The sequence below is a fragment of the Pyricularia pennisetigena genome, chromosome 2 (assembly GCF_004337985.1).
Source record: "Pyricularia pennisetigena strain Br36 chromosome 2, whole genome shotgun sequence".
In the NCBI taxonomy this organism is placed as follows: Eukaryota; Fungi; Ascomycota; class Sordariomycetes; order Magnaporthales; family Pyriculariaceae; genus Pyricularia; species Pyricularia pennisetigena.
In genome coordinates this window covers 4,889,050-4,908,162 of record NC_043741.1, presented here as the reverse complement: position 1 = coordinate 4,908,162, position 19,113 = coordinate 4,889,050, and the positions used below count along the sequence as shown (strand labels likewise).

General features: G+C 51.2%; 6 protein-coding genes across 6 annotated transcripts in view; 4 read left to right on the top strand and 2 right to left on the bottom strand.

The window, feature by feature from the left end:
• PpBr36_01373 (uncharacterized protein) overlaps positions 1 to 2,323 on the top strand; it is a gene marked incomplete at both ends in the record, with an annotated part of 2,917 nt that extends 594 nt beyond the window's left edge. The window contains one exon of the mRNA XM_029888560.1: positions 62 to 2,323. Within this exon, the coding sequence (XP_029751279.1) occupies positions 62 to 2,323 (2,262 nt within the window). The remainder of the gene's footprint in view (positions 1 to 61) is intronic.
• A 741-nt stretch (positions 2,324 to 3,064) lies between these two features.
• PpBr36_01372 (uncharacterized protein) lies at positions 3,065 to 3,873 on the top strand (the record flags this gene model as incomplete). Its single annotated transcript, XM_029888559.1, has 4 exons — positions 3,065 to 3,084; positions 3,231 to 3,308; positions 3,455 to 3,498; positions 3,617 to 3,873. 4 exons carry the CDS (start codon positions 3,065 to 3,067, stop codon positions 3,871 to 3,873), a joined length of 399 nt encoding a protein of 132 aa, XP_029751280.1.
• A 1,418-nt stretch (positions 3,874 to 5,291) lies between these two features.
• On the bottom strand, positions 5,292 to 9,215 carry PpBr36_01371 (uncharacterized protein; the record flags this gene model as incomplete). Its single annotated transcript, XM_029888558.1, has 2 exons — positions 5,292 to 8,315; positions 8,439 to 9,215. The coding sequence occupies 2 exons, from the start codon at positions 9,213 to 9,215 to the stop codon at positions 5,292 to 5,294; spliced, it is 3,801 nt and encodes a 1,266-aa protein (XP_029751281.1).
• Positions 9,216 to 11,498: 2,283 nt separating this feature from the next.
• Positions 11,499 to 12,256, top strand: PpBr36_01370 (uncharacterized protein; the record flags this gene model as incomplete). The annotated part of the gene is made up of 2 exons (XM_029888557.1): positions 11,499 to 11,920; positions 12,046 to 12,256. The coding sequence occupies 2 exons, from the start codon at positions 11,499 to 11,501 to the stop codon at positions 12,254 to 12,256; spliced, it is 633 nt and encodes a 210-aa protein (XP_029751282.1).
• A 399-nt stretch (positions 12,257 to 12,655) lies between these two features.
• On the bottom strand, positions 12,656 to 14,578 carry PpBr36_01369 (uncharacterized protein; the record flags this gene model as incomplete). The annotated part of the gene is made up of 1 exon (XM_029888556.1): positions 12,656 to 14,578. The coding sequence occupies one exon, from the start codon at positions 14,576 to 14,578 to the stop codon at positions 12,656 to 12,658; it is 1,923 nt and encodes a 640-aa protein (XP_029752309.1).
• Positions 14,579 to 15,785: 1,207 nt separating this feature from the next.
• PpBr36_01368 (uncharacterized protein) lies at positions 15,786 to 17,221 on the top strand (the record flags this gene model as incomplete). Its single annotated transcript, XM_029888555.1, has 2 exons — positions 15,786 to 16,593; positions 16,665 to 17,221. The coding sequence occupies 2 exons, from the start codon at positions 15,786 to 15,788 to the stop codon at positions 17,219 to 17,221; spliced, it is 1,365 nt and encodes a 454-aa protein (XP_029752308.1).
• Between the last annotated feature and the right edge of the window lie 1,892 nt (positions 17,222 to 19,113).

Below are 19,113 nucleotides of genomic sequence, written 5' to 3'. Positions count from 1 at the left end.
CTCTTAGGGTGTCTCTTATATCGGTTGCCGCTCATGCTGACGACCGCTGGCGACTACACAGATGATGTACCGGTCACAAAATATTCTTCAGTTCTTCTCCTCTGTGGTCAAAAATGTCGCATCCCCGAACCTAGAGATCAAGAAGCTGGTCTACATCTACCTCCTTCACCATGCCGAACAGGAGCCGGACCTGGCATTGCTGTCAATCAACACGATCCAAAAGTCACTATCCGACAGCAACCCGCAGGTCAGAGCGCTCGCCCTTCGCACCATGTCAGGCATCCGCGTCCCCGTTATCAGCCAGATCGTCTCGCTGGCCATCAAGAAAGGGGTCGGCGACATGAGTCCATATGTGCGCCGTGCCGCTGCCCTGGCGATCCCGAAATGTCATCGTCTCGACCCCTCTCAGCTGCCACAGCTTCTCGAATATCTCACCACTCTGCTTGGTGACAAGCAGTACTATGTCGCAGGTGCTGCAGTCACCGCGTTCCTGGAGGTCTGCCCAGACCGGCTGGATCTGATACATAAACACTACAGAGCCCTGGTACGAAAAATCGTAGACATGGACGAATGGTCACAGCTGTCGACTTTAAGGTTGATGACGGTATATGGGAGAAAATGTTTCCCAAGGCGGACGCGTATAGTCAAGACCAAGGCCGTCAAGAACCATACTCCGGATTTACAGGATTTTTACGGGGAAGGCGGCGGGACTAATAGTCCAGATACCGGAGACGCCGAAGGCGAAAAGGTCGTGGTACTTGATACAGACCTTGAGCTATTTCTCAATAGCATCAAGCCGTTATTACACAGCCGCAACTCGGCTGTGATTGTTTCCGTAGCGCGCTGCTATATTGCGCTCGGCACAGACTCATACATCAGCTCCGCGATCGGCCCCTTGATCGCTCTCCTCCGTGGCCCTCAGGACACCCAACAGGCGGCCCTGTACAGCATCGTGTCCGTATGCCTATCTCGTCCAGCCGAGTTTGCGCGTTATGCGACGCACTGTCTCGTCCGGGGCACCGACACCCCAGAGGTGTGGGAGCTCAAGCTGGAGGTGCTTACGCTCATCTTTCCGCACGCCGCCCCTCACGTGAAGTCGTTGATCCTGTCGGAGCTGGAGCATTTTTCCCGAGGGGGTTTCGGCTCGCCGCAGGACAGGGAGCTCATGCGCGCTGCCGTGCGGGCCATTGGACGTTGTGCACAGGCAGATGCGGCAGCATCTCGTCGGTGTCTACGGCTTTTACTTGGGCAGATCACAAGTTTAGATGGTACACTTGCCGCCGAGAGTCTGACGGTCATACGACATCTGATCCAGCGCGATCCGAGCTCGCACCTCTTCACCGTAGTCCGGCTGGCGAGAAACCTCGACTCTGCCACCGATCCACTTGCGCGCGCCACGATCGTCTGGCTGGTCGGGGAGTTTGCTGGTATAAATGATGGCGACAACGTTGCGGCAGATGTCTTGCGCATTCTACTCAAGGATTTCGCAAACGAGGCCGAGGTCACCAAGCGACAAATCCTGTTGCTAGCTGCCAAGGTCCACTTACATCATCTCAACAGAACTTCGGGGGATGAATCTGCCAAAAAGATGCAGCAAAAGCCATCCGTTACGAGTGAACCCCTGGAAACCGAAGGTTGGGGGGCTCCCGATGAATCGGAAGCGCAGGCAACCCAGGAACCAGAGGAGGCCCACCCAACCGCGATACTATGGGATTATACGCTAGTATTAGTCCGGTACGACACATCCTACGACCTCCGCGACCGCGCAAGGATGTACAGGGCCCTGCTCGGAGTGCCCCAGCTGGCAACACTGATGCTACTCGCGCCAAAGCCAGCACCGCAGGCACCAAGCCCGTCAGAAATACGCAAGGGGTACACTCTCGGGTCGGCAGCGCTCGTGATCGCTGGAGCCGGCGGAGTTCACGGCCTCAGAGGCTACGAGCCGTTGCCCGACTGGATTGAGGAGGGCAAGGAGCCAGATCCGATGGTGCGCGAGGGAGATGGGACGGTTAAGAATTCGTATGGCGAGCCCCGCGCAGTACCGGCTGCCGAGAGCCTCGACAACGCTGTCGGGTCGTCGATGTCCACCTCGAAGGCCGCCAAGGCTTCCAATGGAATGGGTGAAAAGTCGCTGGATGACTGGCTTGCCGAGAGCGAACATGAAGAAGAGGAAGATGACGACAGTGGCGAGAGTGAGGAGGAGAGCTCCGATGAAGAGGAGGAGGAAGAGGAGGAAGAAGAAGAGGAGGACGAGGATGATTCAGAGGAGGAAGAAAGTGGCGACGATCAGGGGGAAGGAGATAGACTTGTTAGTCGGTCTTAGAGCATATGCAGAGCAAGCAGTGTTGATATAGAGTCACTGTTTTGTTTTGACAGACTGGAGAGAATTATTAGTGACTGACTGGCTTTGAGCCATTTCCGCCAGTCAGTCACTAAGTCACTTTACTAATGGACCATACCTTTGAGGTACAGAGTCAATGAGTATGGAAGGTAGACGCGATGCGATTCTCGATTGGACCAAAACTTGGTTCGCCCCATGTCATCGACCCACTTGGAGATGTGGATCCACCAACATCCTAGTTTCACACCAAAGATGGAACAAGGAGCTGAGGCCGAAGGTGGCTTGCGGAAGCTCCTGAAAATTGACATTGCGCAAAATAAGAAAGCTGTCGTCACTCACCTTCGAAGCTCCCTTGTAAAGTTACACATCATCTATCACCAGCCAGCCACCGCACAAGCAAAAATAACGCGCCCGATTGATCGACAACAGGTCAGTACGGACACCCACAAGTCGAACTGGAATCTCTTGGATGAAGCATGCTTGCTTTTCCCTTGAGAATCTTAGGAAGACCAAAACCAAAACCAATAAACCAATCTGCAGTGCATCCGCAGCTTGTCCCCCCTTGGCAACCATCTCAAAGTGCGAACTTGTAGCTGCAGCTGACCAGCAGCTCCGGACCTGCGATCCAGATCGATAAAAATTAACCTCGCGAGAACCAACCCCGAGCTTTATTTTCCTCCCTTTGTAGCTCTCGGCCGCACGCGCCCTTCATAACCGCCCAAGATGGATTTCTCAGACTCCTTGTGAGACGACCCTTTGGTTCCCCGAGAGAAGACCTGCCAGTAGCCTGGCCGTCGCGTACTTCTTTTTCTTGTTCCTTTTCTTGGTCGTCGCTAACCTCACCATCTCGCCGCCTTGCGCGCGCGCGCGACTCGTTTTGAATTCGCAGCCGCATTGTCAACCTTGTGGTTGCTGTTGTTATGATCCTTGGAGGAATCTCGCAGTTCTTCTCTGACTCGAACGGATTGTACGTCTTGGCCCGCCAACCCAAATCACGGTCCCCCCCGAGTCGGCGGTTTCGCTGCGCTATGGTTCTCACTTGGGACGTGCACAATGTTTGCGCAAACCTCCGGGTTCAGTAGGCTAACAGTTCTTTTTTGGTTGTTGTAACAGCCAAGGAATAATCATCGGCTCATATGTCATTGTCTTTGGCCTTGGTAAGTTTTTGCATTAATACCTTGTTCTTGCCGCCCTACAACCTAGGGTCATACAAAAAAAAAAAAAAAAAAAAAAAACAATCAGTCGTAGGTGACTTGCGCTAACTGCCCAAATCAGCGACGGCGCTCCTCGAGTTCCAGATCCCGCCGCAGGTCTCTCGCTACGCGTCGTTCCTCTTCTCCTTCATCGGCCGTGGCGCCTTTTACATCTTCATCGGCTCCATCCTGCTCAACGACGGTGCCCTGCGCATCATCGCCGGCTCCATCATCGGCCTCATCGGCGTCGCCTACGCCGTGCTCGAGTTCATCCCCTCCATCGAGCCCCCCGCCAACATGCGCGAGGCCGACCAGGGCTGGGGCGCCGAGCAGGTCTAAATACGACCTGTGAAGCGGCCATACGGGAAACACGCGCTCCCTCAAGCCCGCATCTGGATTGGGGGAGTGTCATCCTGGGCCCAACGAGACTAGAGTTGGGAAGAATAATTAGGATGGGAGGCAGTCTTGCCTGTACGCGTATTTTGCGATTCGAGTGACAGAGACTCGTAGACGAGATTTGGTATTTCGGCTGCGTCTTTTTTGAAAGCCAAAGCTGGCGCGATGGGGCAAGCTTGATTGCACTACAGGATGCTTGTGCTACAACACATATGTACTATTCACATGGGGGCGAAGCATTGGGATATATTGTTATAGTTGTGATGATATTGTTTGATGACATGCAGTCTCAATCTCATGCGAGCGGCACTTGTTGATATTTTGATTGGGACCGCAAAGAAGACACAATTACTTGATCTCAAACAAGTTGGAAATATCTGATTCCCTGTCAAGTTTGGATGAAGTGCGCATTGTGATTTTCCGCGGTTCCAAGTTGCGCAAAGCCTCTACCATTTCCGTCTACTCCAATCCCTACAGCAACGATCGTTCGGTCCACAGCTGCGAAAATAAACCATCAATGACGAGTTCCATAACATGGAACTTGCAAAAACAACAAAAGTCTTTTTGCATAGCTTCCACCAAGCGAAAAGAAAAAGAAAAAAGGACAGAGTAGAAAAGATAAGATCCCCCTTACAGGGGGGATACCCAAAGGTTCCGGCGAGATTCGAACTCGCGATTCGAGGAATCAAGGAAGAGGCTTCAAAACCTCACGTGCTAACCACTACACTACGGAACCTGTTCACGAAACGTGACAAATGAACTCGCTGTCAGGATTATGACCTGCAATGCAGAACGCACAAAGACATAATCCTTTTCCAAAGCCGCCTGGTCGTCTAAATAAACATTTTACTTTTTTTCCATTCTTTCCCAAAACCATCATGAGCTGGCTTCGACATGCAAGAGTTAAATTATTGAAAGGGCCGCAAGTGAGTTTCAATTACTTCAGGATCACGCACAGTCGCTAGCCGTAGTATTGACATTTGCGTTCTATACGAAAGCTAGAGGGCATCATTACCTCAAACAGCCGGATGCGGTCCATTCACATCGTCACCAATTACAGGCAAGCCCTCGATGTGAAGCAAAGGCCAAGCAGCAAAAAAAAAAAAAACGCCCCAAAAACACCCTATGCAGATGCGTTCTCGTCACACAAGAGAGCTATAGCCAGAACTCCTGCCCCAAAAGAAAGGAAAAGCCTTAGGATGCAAAACGGAGGAGATTCTCTCCATGGGTATAGGTACAAGAAAGATTTTAAAAGCGTGCGTGTATACATGCCAAGCACAACATTGGGGCCCGAAAGGTTTGGGCACAGAGGAATACAACAGATAATAGCAAAGACAAATGAAAAAAGGCTGTCGGTAGCCTTATGGGATCTTGCCCCCTTTCTGATCAATAACTTGTCCATTCTCAAACAATGACGAGATTGACGACATCGTGTAAGAGGAAGACGAGAAAGACGCAAAACCCCCACCGTTGCTGCTCCCGGCAACGGCAGCAGCCGCAGTTGTCAGATGAACCGCGACTAGCCAGGCCGCAAAGATATTGACGAGGTGATGCAGCACGTATGCGTATGAAACGCCATATATTGCCGCGTAGACCGCTGTGCCGGTGAGAATGATGCCTGAAACGTGGCGGAGCGGGCGCGAGGTTACACGCGGCACCATCTTACCCGTTGTATGTGTCTCCACCAGCACAATGAATGGAATGATGGACAGAACGTTATGGTGGGATGAGAAGGGCGTCATCCAGTTCAACGCCAAATTGCGGACCCAGACGAGCAGAACTGGCACATCTATGGGCATGACCCAAATCATCAAAACTAGTATCGAGTGAACATAGTTGTAGAAATTCAGGTTGTGCTGGTTTGTGCTGTTGGTCGCGGACTTTTCTGATGATGTAGCGTTCGACGAGGATGGAGCCATCTGCGCATCTGACGTGATTCTTAGCGCTCGCACAGTCGTTGTAAGTTGCACGATGCAGCAGACCACGTATGCGAACTGGTATGGCACAAAGGTGGCAACGAAAAAAAGCAGTATCAATGTTGTGACCACACGCCGGCGGGGTGAGCACACTCGAAAAGACGTCTTTGTAGACGAGGGAGATGCTGACCCGTTGCGGTACCCATCGTGCCGGTTTCGCCATGCAAAGCGAACCTTGAGCAGGCCGAAAAGGAAGGAAAGCAGCTGCGACAAACCCAGAAAGCTGTAGTTGAGGGCTGCACAAGCGCCAATGCTGACCAGACCGATCAATGGCACCATGAACCAGAAGAAGATATCCCTCGTGCCGATCAGGAGATCGTTCTGATAAAAGTCCACAGCGTTGGTGTCGGTTGTATTCTGCCGGTGATAATGTTCCGATAGGGGTGATGCGCTCGAGCTGGCTTCAGACTCGCCCATAACGATGGATAAGACGGTGAGACCAGCGAGGAGAAGAGGAATAGACCGTCTCAACGCTAGGTCCAGGCCTTGCGTGAAAGGAATGAAGACGCCCGTCTCATCATAAATGTTGAACTGCTTGCTGAGGACAAGAGCAGCAACGAGTAGGGGGAAACAAGCAAATACAGTGCGGTAACGCATATAAAGTTTGCCCATGCTTCCCATGAAATCCACTGTCAGTTTCACGCGTACGCTTCCGCCGCATGTCGGATCAGTCCAAAACTGAAGGCTCAATCCATCCTCTCCATCCAGCCTGGGTGTCATTGGAGGAGGAACGTACGGAGCCACTCCGTGAAGACTGATGGAGGCTCGGCTGACGTTGACGTAAAACTTTGATTCGTAGGGCTCCGTCAGATATTGCCTCACGAGGGGCGTAAATAGTTCGTCGGCATTTCTCCCTTGGCAAGCTTTCTTGCTAATCTCGAGGTTGTATGCGAGGAGACTTGATCGCATTGACGGAATCTTGACTTCGGTGACCATGGGGCGGTCCGACGGCATTTCGAAATCCAGCCCAGCCGTAAGGAGATGCTTCAGGCCAATTCTCTGCACGCTATGAGACTGAGACAGATCGTTGAACTCGCTGATCAGGAAGCCCGCAGTCAGATGCCATGACTTGTCGACAATCGCAACAAACTGGTATTCTGACGCAATTTCATCCACGTCGTAATGGAGATAGGAAAATGGGGAAAGAACCTGCTCGCCATCGAGATAAAAAGGATAGCGAGTCGTCCGCGTTGATCGAGGAAGCTGTATGACGTCGGAAGCAGCATTCTTGCAGGCCAGATGAGTAGAGCTCGTGCTATCTCCTTCGGACAGGTCCAGTTTCGTGTAGAAAGAAGTCGCGGCGGTCTGGCCTTGTTGAGACGAGGCACTCATACTGCAAAACAATACTTCAATCTGACTTGGATCCCCAGAGTTACCCAGTCTCTGATCGGTCAGGATATTCAATTGCTTCCCAGCAGGGGAATTAGGCGGCGGTATCGGCAGCAGGTATGCCCTTCCCTTCCCACCAGGCTTAGAGCCGAATTCACGCAACACAAATCGCTCTCCTTGCCTGGCAATGTCATTCGAGGTATCGTCAAGGATTAGTAGTGTACTTGCTTCGGAACGAGCAGAATCCCTCTCCATGTTGCTCTCCATGCCGGTCAAAAACCATCGCTTCAACTTGCGCATGCGTTCTGACCGCCCCTTTGTCTGAGATGGCCGACGAATATCCACGATATCGTACAAAGCGCGGGAGACCACTTTGCGGAATTGATCGCACCACATGATGGCTTGATGGTCCATACTAGTCCACACAGTTGGTATGGAAGACGTGTAGACTGTGAATCCATGCGTTCCCGGAACGAGGGACTCAATGCTTGCGTAGTCCGAAGGCACGATTGTGTCCAGACCACCACCAGCCACGGAGACCAGTGTCACCTGTTCCAGGGGGTTTTCCCTCGGCGAAAGCTTCAGAAAGGCGCGGCGCCAGTAGTCATTGATTTCCCTGTATGTGCGAACCATCAAACCGTCAAAAGAGACAGGAGCTCGAGCATGGGGTGCCGACATTGTGAGGATGGTGTTTATAGAATTGGCTTGATAATTCGCCATCGTCAACATGGTACGAGCCACCACGCCACCCATGGAGTGGCCGATGACGATGACCGAAGTTGGGTCAGGTACACCCGATTCCCGCTCTGACTTGCGCGGATCGAGATATAGAGATAGAATGTAGCGCACAGCTTCGTTTAGATATTCGGCTTGGTCCAGCAGTGTCCTGCCATGGAACGCGGTGAAGTCCTCGTTGAAGTCAACCGAGAAGAAGTCAAGAGGCCGAGCACCTCGCCTGAGCGCTTTTTCGTCGTGTCGTACGACATCGTGATAGTGGGTTGCGGCCTCGGAAGCGATCGACCTAACTTGTCTGTAACTTCCAGCATTGCCTGGGATGAAAAGGACCGGTATGCCCCTCAGCTACGCGACGAAAGGAACAACAAAAAAGAAAAGATATGAAAAAAATCTTAGCACAAGGCGGGCGACTTTCGAGTATCTGTTTTCTCGGCCGGTCAACTGCCCGAGACATCCCAACTCACGCACCTTTGTGTCCCGGTCAATACCGGCATCCCTGTAGAGGTACAGAGAGTATTTGCTGGCAAAGCGGGTGTGTTCGGTATCGAACTCGTCGAGCTGGTGGTACGAGGGGTGCATCCAAGCCATCCGGCAGCCTTTTGGGTCAAGCTGCCTGGTATTGAGCGAATGAACGATAAGGCCTAGGCAAAACAGGCCGGCCACTGTAACCATTAAGGTGCGCATTGACGTATACCATGGGCTTCTCGATCGGTAGGTCTTTGTGTTGGGCCCTCGCCTCCCCCTCGACTCGATTGGAAGCTTTTCCATCCTGGGGCTTGGGGCAGCAAGGCCGTCGATGCCGTCGCCGATGATAAGAGAAGGATTGACGGCGGGCGTTTCGTGAGATGGAGAGTTTGCTAGGTGTTCGGGAGATGCATCACGCGACCGTGCCAGTTTCCAATTGAAGTTTCCTGCGCGGCGGCTTCTCGCAGCCACGGACCGCAGATCGGCACTTGTTCTCCTCTTGGTTATTCTCGTAGTCGCCGGTTCGTTCTCGGCTTCGTAGCGGTCGCAGTCGTCGCTCAGATCATTGACGGCGGTTTTGCTGGTGTTCTGGTCTAATCCGGACCCCGGTCTCGGATCCGAATCCTGCAAGTCGGACGACTGCTTGGCGTTGGAGGTGCTGGGCTGGTGGTGTGCTAGGTGCCGGTCGACCCCCACCAGATTGAGATTGGTCCGTGTACTGGCAGGCGACCACTGACTGCCGGGTCTTTTCTCAGACTCGCAGCTCAGGCGGGCTGGCATCTCCAACCATAAGGATGTGGATAACGGGCGGCCGCGCAGCTCTGGTGGATTGAGATCGGATCAACCGTGATATTGTGTTTTTGTTTTTTTTTTGTTCGCACTTTTTGGCTTGCTGGGGTGGATAGAATATATGGACAAGCTTCCCACTAGTCCATGGCCCTATGACCGCATGTTGACAGGGGTATTGGGTCGCAAAGTTGATAAGCTACCAGGAATTGCCCAGAATCAATGATTCGGTTTGAGCTCGGCACGTCGAGACTCGAGTCAAAATAGCTCCACGAAAGCCCAGAGTTAACGTCTCCATGTCACAACAAGAACAAGGGACTTAACTGGCAAACAAAAGATACATATCCTTGACCATTTACTAGGGAATATCTGACAAAAGAAGAAAAAAAAAAAAAAAAAAAAAAAAAAAAAAAAAAAAAAAAGAACAAAAACTTCAACCGGAGTCCAAACGTGGTTTGGTCATTAACCCATTGCTTGCAACGAGTCTCCAATTGGTATCTAATCTCGGTGATCACAATGGGAACCAAGAAAAGTCCGATTGCGAATGTTACTCGCCAGCCCGGTCTTCCCGGCATGGATCGCCCTGCCTGATACCAGCCAGTATCCTGCGGCTCGGCTGCCTCGGCGTGGTGTGTGAGGATTTTGGTATGGAAGTTTCTCCCGATGACCCGTGACTCGCCCTCGGAACATTCCTCACCTAGATGCGGCCGTCTGCCAATATTTGCCTGCCATTTTCAGACCCATTTCAGAGCTTAAGTACGGCCAAGGTCTGTTTTACAAATGCATCAACCGATCCGGTCGTTGCCAAGAGCCACAGGCTGCCTCGAGCACAAGCTGATCTCGGATAATAGAATACATTTATGGCCTACTGTGGGAATTCCCGCCAGCGATTGCACTAAAGTGTAATGTACCGTACACCGTACGCACATGACGGAGTATTTCATACCTGCGCACGTGGCCTGAAAATAGGAACCTAGTAAAGTACCTGAGGTAGCCCGTGTTTTAACCGCGGTGCGTAGCCTTCCATTGAGTAACGCGGGTCGTCCCAAAGATAGTTCCATGGGTCCTTGTCAAAGCCTGCATCTCCCTAGCGTAGTGCCACCAAACTTGCTTACTTGCAATTCTGAATCAATCAACAATTAGCAAGACCAGGTCCCCACTCGGTCTATTCGGGCAATTGGAACACCAAGTCATAATACTTCCCTCCTGCCAAGAACGCGGCTTGTTTGGAAGATTTGTCAGAAACCGGGGCCCATGCATTCCTGGGGGTGGTCTTGATTCCCTCCTTGGGTCTGTGTCGCGATCTTTTTGCCTTTTTGTTTTCCTACCCTGACGGTGAGAGGGCTTAAGATACCTGGATCCGAAATTGAGGATCTTGTTAGGAAGAAGAGATGAACAGGCACTGTGTGTGTTAATACTTAGGCATACTTGGTACGCGGTACGCTGTCAAGGCCCTCAAGAAGTCGGCCTTGGTGGGATGACTTTCATGGATGGATATACCCCACGGTTGGTGTCCCACCAAGCCCACCCAGGGTATGCACCGATCAATTGCCCTTTGCTACGCCTCTTAGCTTTGTGAGGTAGTTGAGCTCCATAGTCCAATCCACACCTTGGCCACCTCGCTAGAGGTAACCAAATTTTCTACTACGTCATGCAAATAAATGGGGGATTTCCATCGTCATTGAAATGTCAACTTTTACGCGCATCGTCGATCGAGACAATATCAACGCCCACTTTGCAACATAGCAACAAAGGCTTGTTTATTCCTCAGTATTAACAAAACGAGCGATGTTCACTGTGTACGGGGAGCAGTGTTGGTGCTGGCTTACTAAATCAATCACTGAACATCCCATCCCGCGCAGTTCGAGTTGTTGTGGACCAGCAGTCTCTAACAAGCACTTACAGCACGTTGTACATAGGTCCCGGAGGTCCGGGCGTTATTATTTCCACCAAACAAAACCCCCATCATCAAGCCGAGGACTTCAAATGTACTACTGCACAAAAACTGTCGATATTTTGCGCTCTCAGGCCAAGCCTATCTTGTCGATGCCCAGGCGAAACATCACAAATGTTGACATGTTACCCCTCAGTAGCGATACAGCCGGTCAATTGTAGGATTTATCAACTATAGAGTAAGCGCTTTCCCACCATGGCGGTAGAAAGAAATGTTTTCAGGGTTGTCCCATCAATCGCCCAGTGCATAAAACACGAATCAGAGAAAAGGGAAGAATAAACCATTTAAAATAAACATTCTCCACACGTTTATGGTCGATCACCATGCCATTTGACAACGACCGAGCAACTGCGGTCCTGGCCTCGGTGTCGAGCGCCGGCCTCGCCGCCACCGCCACCGGGCCCATTCCAGCCGGCTTCAGACCCACTACAGACCTCCTCGTCTCTTTTGGAGCCAAGCAGGTTGACCTGGGGAACTCGTTCGTGAAGAGCGAGTGCACCGAAGCGCCACGGATTCACTTTGAAGCCGAGGATGCGGCGCCCACCTCGGCGGCCTCGACGGCGACGTATACGCTCTTTCTCGTCGATCCCGACGCCCCATACCCCAAAGATCCAAAGTTTGCAAACTGGAGGCACTGGGTCGTGGCGGGCTTGAGGCCGGCGGCTCCGGGTTCGCAGGGGAACGGAGACATCGCCTCTGCCGGCACGACCTTGACGCAGTACCTGGCGCCAGGGCCCAAGGATGAGTGAGTTTACTCACCTTGAAAATGGAGACGCCTGTCTCTATTTTATTTTCTTTCTCCTCTCTAAGTGTCACTTGCCGAACTGAACGTCTGCTAAAGCAACCCCCTCGCTTGTCTAATTCGCAAAGCTCGGAGCCGCATCGATACGTGTTCCAGCTTTTCCGCGAGCCTCAAGGGGGCCTGGGACACCTGACCAAAGCCGACATTGGTGGCGAGGAGTTCGTCGAACGTCGCTCCTTTGACAGTGTTGGATGGGCTGCCGCCCGTAGTCTAGAGCTGGTCGCCGTGAACTGGATGTCGTGCGCCTCTGACGCATGGGTGCGGTCGGATGAAGCATGATTTCAACTAAATTTGGGATCCTTGCGGGCATTTTGAGGGGAGATTATCCCGAATGTTATACCGTTTGCACTTTACTTTCTTTTGCTGGACGTCCTTGGCGCCTTGGCTGTCATCCAGTGTGAAATGTCACGCCAAAGGGGGGAAACACTTGTCGACGTCAACAAGCTAGGAACCCAGTCGGAATGATGGTGTGGAGGGACAGGTATCATACGAGGTTCTTTGTCTCAACACAGTTTGCAGGTCGAATAGACTTGGGGTGCATAGTGAAATTATATGTAGTGTTGAAGCTTCGGAAATAAGCATACAGTACAGTGAGACCAGTGTGTATAAACAGCCCATAGGCTGTCCAAGAATGGACATCCAAGTTAAGAAGACAACAGTGCAGCGAACAACTAGTATTCATCGCCTGTCTGACCGATGGTCTTTGTCCGAAGGCCTGTACCTGAAATCTTCATACCTAGGGGCTAGGCCATCACCGAAACGACCCCCTTGACCATACCGTCCATACCCAGAATTGCCGCCTCCGCCACCACCCCCATGCCTGTTACGGCGGCCACCTCCGCCGCGAGGACCACGCCTGGGAGCAGGAGCCTCATATGACTGGGGCGGGAGGGGCTGGCGTGATGAGCCATGGCCAGATCCCCCACCTCCGGCTCTCGCGCCGCCACCGCTTCCATTTCCACCACCCTGACCACCCATTTGACGACGCTCACGTTCACGGTGCGGGGGCCGGATTCCAACAAACATCTCTGGGCCGCGGTCTATGAACTGGTCACTTCGAGTAAACGAGTAACGGTGACAATCGCGGCCTACGTCGCGATTTGGGTCTTTAGAGACGAAGCTGTTGAGGTTTTCGAGTCGCCGGCGCGCAAGATCAGCAGAAACGGGCTGCCAACTGATGGACGGTGATGTGCGTGTACGCTCGTGAGCGTTTCCTCGGGCATCGCCGGCACCACCCGTTCGTCGACCACCCATGTTGCGAGGACCTGATGGCGCTGATTCTATGCCCGGGTACTGGTTTGCTGGGCCGGTAGGCACAGCCCGGGAGGTACCGTTCGGCCCTGATGGCGGTGCTGTTGTTTTTGGCTCTGCAATGGCGACTTGGTGCGTTGCGACCATGACATCGCCCTCTTTCTGGTACACCACCTCCCACCTGGAGACGTCACCCCTTCTGCTACTCCCCTCCGCCTTTTCCTTGGCGATCCAGTCACTAACCTGATCTGAAGGGATGAAATCGACCCAAAGCGCTTTTCTGTTCCTCTCGTCCGGCCACACCTTTCCATGCAGAGCTGTCCGTACACGGGATGCGGCTGCAACTGATTGAAACTGTACAAGAGCGTGGGTACGGATACTGTCCACCCACAACTGTGACAGGACCGAGCGATCGGGTGCCGCACCAGGACTCATCGCCAGTTCAATAAGATGATCCTCAACAACGTCAGCTCGAAGCGGGCGCATGAAGTTACCAATGAACAAACTGTCGGTTGCAGGGTGTAGTGCAGGCTCAACCGAGTCGTCCTCGTCTCTTGCGCGAGGGGCGTCGTAGTAAAATTGGTCTGTAGCCTGTGGCGCGGCATCTTTTGCGGCGTCCTTCATGTCGATATCACCGTCTCCCGACTCTTGCTTATTGGAAGAACCATGATCCGTGTCTTGCTGGGCCACCGGCGAGTCTGCTCCGTAGTCAACAACATCTTCTTGCTCCATCTTTTGGCTGGACTCCAGGGGGGCTTCGCGTGTAGTATCTTTTGTCGTTGATGCGGCCTGATGCTCCGCATCGCCCTGCATGGTGACATCTTCACCATCGTGAGTGGCAGGTACAGACTGTGGGAGATCAGTGGTGGCCGGTTCGGCGTCATTGCCACCGTTCTCCATTACGTCGCTGTTCTCCTGCCGAATACGCTTCCTCGGTGTATCTTCATTAGGTGGTGGCGGGCTGGCTGAGCGACGCTTGCGTTTCTTCTCATCGCCGACTGTATCAAGCGAAGGAGCCACGGGCGCGTCTGAGTTTGCAGTTTCGTGCGCCTCAGTCGTGGTCCCGTTCGGCACGTCCTGCGCAGGGTCGGCTTCTTGGGGAGATTCGGTTTCTTGCACTTCTTGCACAGCTTCAGGTTGTTCTGGCGCAACCTCTGTCGGTGCATCGGCGGAAGGTGATGGATCATCAGTTTTTGGCGCATCGGCTTCAGATTCCTCCTTCAACTTTGCCTCATCATCGCTTGTCAGGCGATCTACCAATTCCTGCTTGAGGCCATTGGTAGCTAGGCCTCTGCGAGTGAGCTCGGCTCTGAGGTCGACAACCTTATTTTTACTCCAGTCGGTCGTCATGCTGATTCAGCGAGCCGCGACCGGATTTTTCGGTGACACGGTGGTGACCGCGATATGATAGTCGCTGGTGACGCGCAGTGCACTGTTGAAGAGCGGGAGAGTAGAAGTGGCAAGGAGTAGGTAACGGTAGTGATTGACCGGTTGAGCAGCCGTGGACAAGGCCGCAAGAAGTAGATATCGAATTGACGGAATATTGTCTGTTTGAGAATGTGCTGGAGGGCGACGGCGCGTTTTTGGGTGTAGACGGGAATCCAAGGAAGCGCCCGACTGGCCGAGAATAGCGGCAAATCTTGAATTTCTTAGGTTCTAGCGCGACGCGAATGCTTTTGTTGCGTCTGCCAAAATTTCTCGACACCAACGGTCTGAGCTCAAACGAGATGTGGGGCTAGAGCCTACCTCATAGAGCTAGCTGCCAGTAACAAGGCGAGGAAATATAGTCACGTGATACAGTGACTAATGCTCCTTGCATTTGTTTATTGAGAGAGTATATTATTTTATTTGTTGAATTATTGCAATTCAAGTATGTTTACTCTCGTGATGAAGAAATCTTCAATCACCAGGTTCATTAACCCCAATCGAAGCCCACGTTATTCGTGACTCATCAATGTTTCTACCATGGTAGTTTTCCATGTTTATTTGGTTTCACTTTTCATTGATGAATTTACAAGCTCAAAAGCTTTTCTTTGGCCTCCAGGCTGCAAGCGGTTGCTCGCTCCATCTTCCGCAAACGGCAAGAGCCAGATGCTTCCCAGGCCAACGTTTTCCTAAACACAAGAACACTGCAATTTATCACTGCCACTTCTTTGATTGCCGCCATTGTATCTACAGCCGAGTCCGTCTTCGCTCTTCGGGTCCAATTAATTGTCATTGTTTCCGGCTGCCGTAAACATCCTTGTGTTCCAACATACAAATGCCTCGAGTGCTTCAGTTTCCTTTCACGAACTTTCGCATGTGCCTTTGCCTGTCAATTCCGCTCTTGACCAGTCGTCTTCCGGTTCGCATCCCTAAACACTACATCTAAATCAAATCTTTCTCACCAACACTGATCGAATTTTCCAAAGACGTTCACAAGAATTCTGTTCCTCATCACGCCAAAAAGTGGATGACCACATTTGGCTTTACAACAATACCTAGCTCATAATCAACACTCACTCTTCAGCATTTGTTCCATCAGATTTCTCAACGATAAATCAGGCGAAAGGCAGTGATGCCGTTTCATGATTTTGTCATTAGGCGTCCCACCATCCTTAGTGGCAGGATATCCAAACCATATGTTCCACCATCAGGACGTCAGTTCAACACTCTGCGCATGGAAAAGTCGAACTTTCCAACCAAACCCCAAGTCATTACTGAAGAGTCCCGCCAAAACATACAAATCAAGATTGAGCCCGTAGACGACTGCGACGGAGACTACGAGCCTAGGACAGGAGTAGTGGGCTTGTCTTTCCATGACGACCAGGGGCAGCTGCGTTCTTCAATTTACGAAGAGAGCGACCATGATAAGAAACAATCCATTTTGCCATCCATCGAGCGATCCCCAAGTCCAGAATCTACAGACGCTCTCTCAAAGCAACAAGAGCTCTCTCCGTTTTTCAATTTGATCAGTGGACTAAGAGGAGGAAGTGGTAGAAGTACACCGTCAAAGAAAGTGACGCCGCGCAAGGTGACGCCGAGGAAGGTCACTCGTCAAAGCACAGGTCCGGTGGTGTCACTCGACAATGCCGTTACTTTCCCGGCGTCTTATAACAGCAATATCGAGTGGATCATCCCAAAGGAAGTCGAAACCGCATATAAAAAGCTAAAGGATGCCATCAAAGACTCCACAAAATGGACTGCTTCTGAGGCCGAGCTGCACAAACTCTTGGCGCTAAGAGGCTATCACCCGCTTCTACCGGGTCAGTGGAAACGAGACTTTTATGGTTACAATCTGGATGAAGTCCTCTTTGCACCATTAGACTGTCAATTACCAACTGTTCTACGCAATGTTTCTACTGGGAACGCTTCCCAGTTTAGGGGTAAGTGTATTGGTTCATCAGAGATTCCCTGCCATGCTACTCGAGCTGACCAGCTTTCTGATATCGTATAGCTACGAGAGCACTGACCGGAATTTTCGCCCTGTCGTCCCGCGTTGCGGACGAGCTTAAGCTCAGTCCAGAGGGTGGTGACAAAGCAGCCAACCTCATCGAGACTGAAATTCGCCAGTACCTGAACTGGGCCGAAAAAGACGCCGGGCTCGATGGCATTGAATATCCAACCAATGTTGGCGTTTATCGAGTTTATGATACCGAGCGCGGCCTGGATGCACTTGTCGCCGAAATGGATAGTCTCATGCACGAGTGGACAGCCGGCTACACCGAATGGTATACCCAGAAAAACATCAAAAACGTCCCGCAAACCCTCTTCGGCCTGTTCATTCTGCAACATCTTGTTCTAGTATTGACAAACGACGTTAAAAAGCCAACCAATCCAGCGCGTTGCATGGCACAGCTTGACCTTTCACGATCCGACAATCGCTGGCTCGATCATGCTCTGAATCTGGCAATTCCCATCAACATGGCCCGAGACATTAAACTATTCGAGGTCGTGGGAAACTCAAATTTTTCCCCGACTACTGCCGTGACTGGCGCTGATCCAGATGCTTAATCAGCTCAAGTTCACAGGCAATGCCACGCAAGTCTGGATCCCTTGCGTGGCTTCGGCGATTTTTCTTCTACATATGCTTCTTTTAATCCATTACCATGCTTTGCAACTGTTTTACTTTTCGCTTCTACAACCTGATACCGATCTAGCCTGTCGCTGTATGTTCTATCAGAGGCCCATGTTCTTTACCTTTTTTTTCCCCTCCTGCTCTTGATACCCGACTCATAAGTAGTCTGCCATAAAATTGGTCTTATTTGCCAAAACCCATTGCAGAGCCAATGTTATAAGATGTTTACATACCGATTGCCTTTGTGCTCGCCCGTACCACTAGAGCCAAATAAATTACTCGATTGTGATTAGTTTGACTTTGACAGCTAGTGATCCGTCCTGTGGTTCGTGTGGTTTTTTTTCCCAATCCAGCCAGCCTTTTGGAACTGAAACGGAACCAGTACTCGGCATCATGGATCGATCATAGGTACTTGGGAGACAAAACGTCTGATATTATTGTCCGATGAATCCGGTATTTGTACCACAACTACTTCGTAAATTGTCAAGTACGAAGATGGCAACCTTGATTTATGAAAGGGAAAAAGAGCAAACCAATCTTATAATCAGACGGTTGTCATGCACATTTAGGTACCGGCCTAACAATTTCATCGGATGTGCTCAATGATCGGACGGTGGTCGGGAGATCAATCGAAAGATAACGACCGAGATAAAAAGGCTTGGCGTCTGCGACCCCTTCGGCTTCTACCCTTGTCCTTCCCCGTGCATCAAAATTATGCGAGAGGGTGGAGCGCAGGTTAGAGGTACCTGAAGATACATCGATCTGTAGTACATCGTGGTAGCGCTACCAAGGAAACTAACGTAACAATAATAACTTAGAATTCATTAGCAGTGTGGGTATCCCATCTAACATGCTTTTTATGTAGTAATTTACTCCAAACTGTCATGTGTGACAATTGGTATAGGATATACCATGTACCTAGTCTCCTCCCATCTACAGTAGGTATCTACATAAAAGGCTTTCTAATTGCTCTGTGGTTGATGGGGATATGAAAAAAAAAAAAAAAAAAAAAAGGCTAGACTCAAGGTTGTGTTGACCTTGCTGAGTGAGAAATGTCAGCCGCACTGAATATTTTCATTGGTGTCTGGTTTTAGACTAGTCTAGTCAAGTCAAAGTCGTCGCTTAAACATACCAGGTACGCACGAAAACCATCATAGTAGACGCCTCCGCTTTTTCTGGGGACGCTTTTTTTTTTTTTTTTTTGTTGTTGTTGTTGGTCCGGGATGTCCAACCGACCGATTACTGCGCAATCACTCGTTAGATCCGAGTTGACAGCACGAGGATAGATCCGAGATAGGAGGGGCCAAAGATTGAGAAATCAGCCAGAGAAGAAATAAAACAGCGGGTCTCGGATGCTAAATGCCACACCTTTGGAAGCAACGGAGGAAGAGAGTGGTGGGGATGGGTCCTTGTCACTCCATTTAGGGCGTCACCCACGCGCACACCGCTAAGCAACACATTACATTTGCATGTCGTCTAATTGGTCGGTTTCTTCACAATTCTGCTGCAAGTGCAGGCAACCACAAACGGGTCAAGCGAGAGACAAGTCTTGGTGAAGAAGGAAATAAAGAGCGGAATCGGAAACCATATTAGTTGTAGATGTTGTGCAAGATCTTTATCCAGGACATACATTTTATCTTAGCATTTGACGGTCTGCCTAAAGTATCGGAGAACTTACTTCTCTTGGTAAGGCAGCCAGTTGGGTTTTGACAAGAAAACGGATGATCGCAAAGTTGGGCAATCAAGTGGATCAGGTCTGCCATAATCTACCGTTTTAAATCCGGGGCGTCATCTCGTCAACTCAACGTGGGCTGGGGCGGTCCCTCCT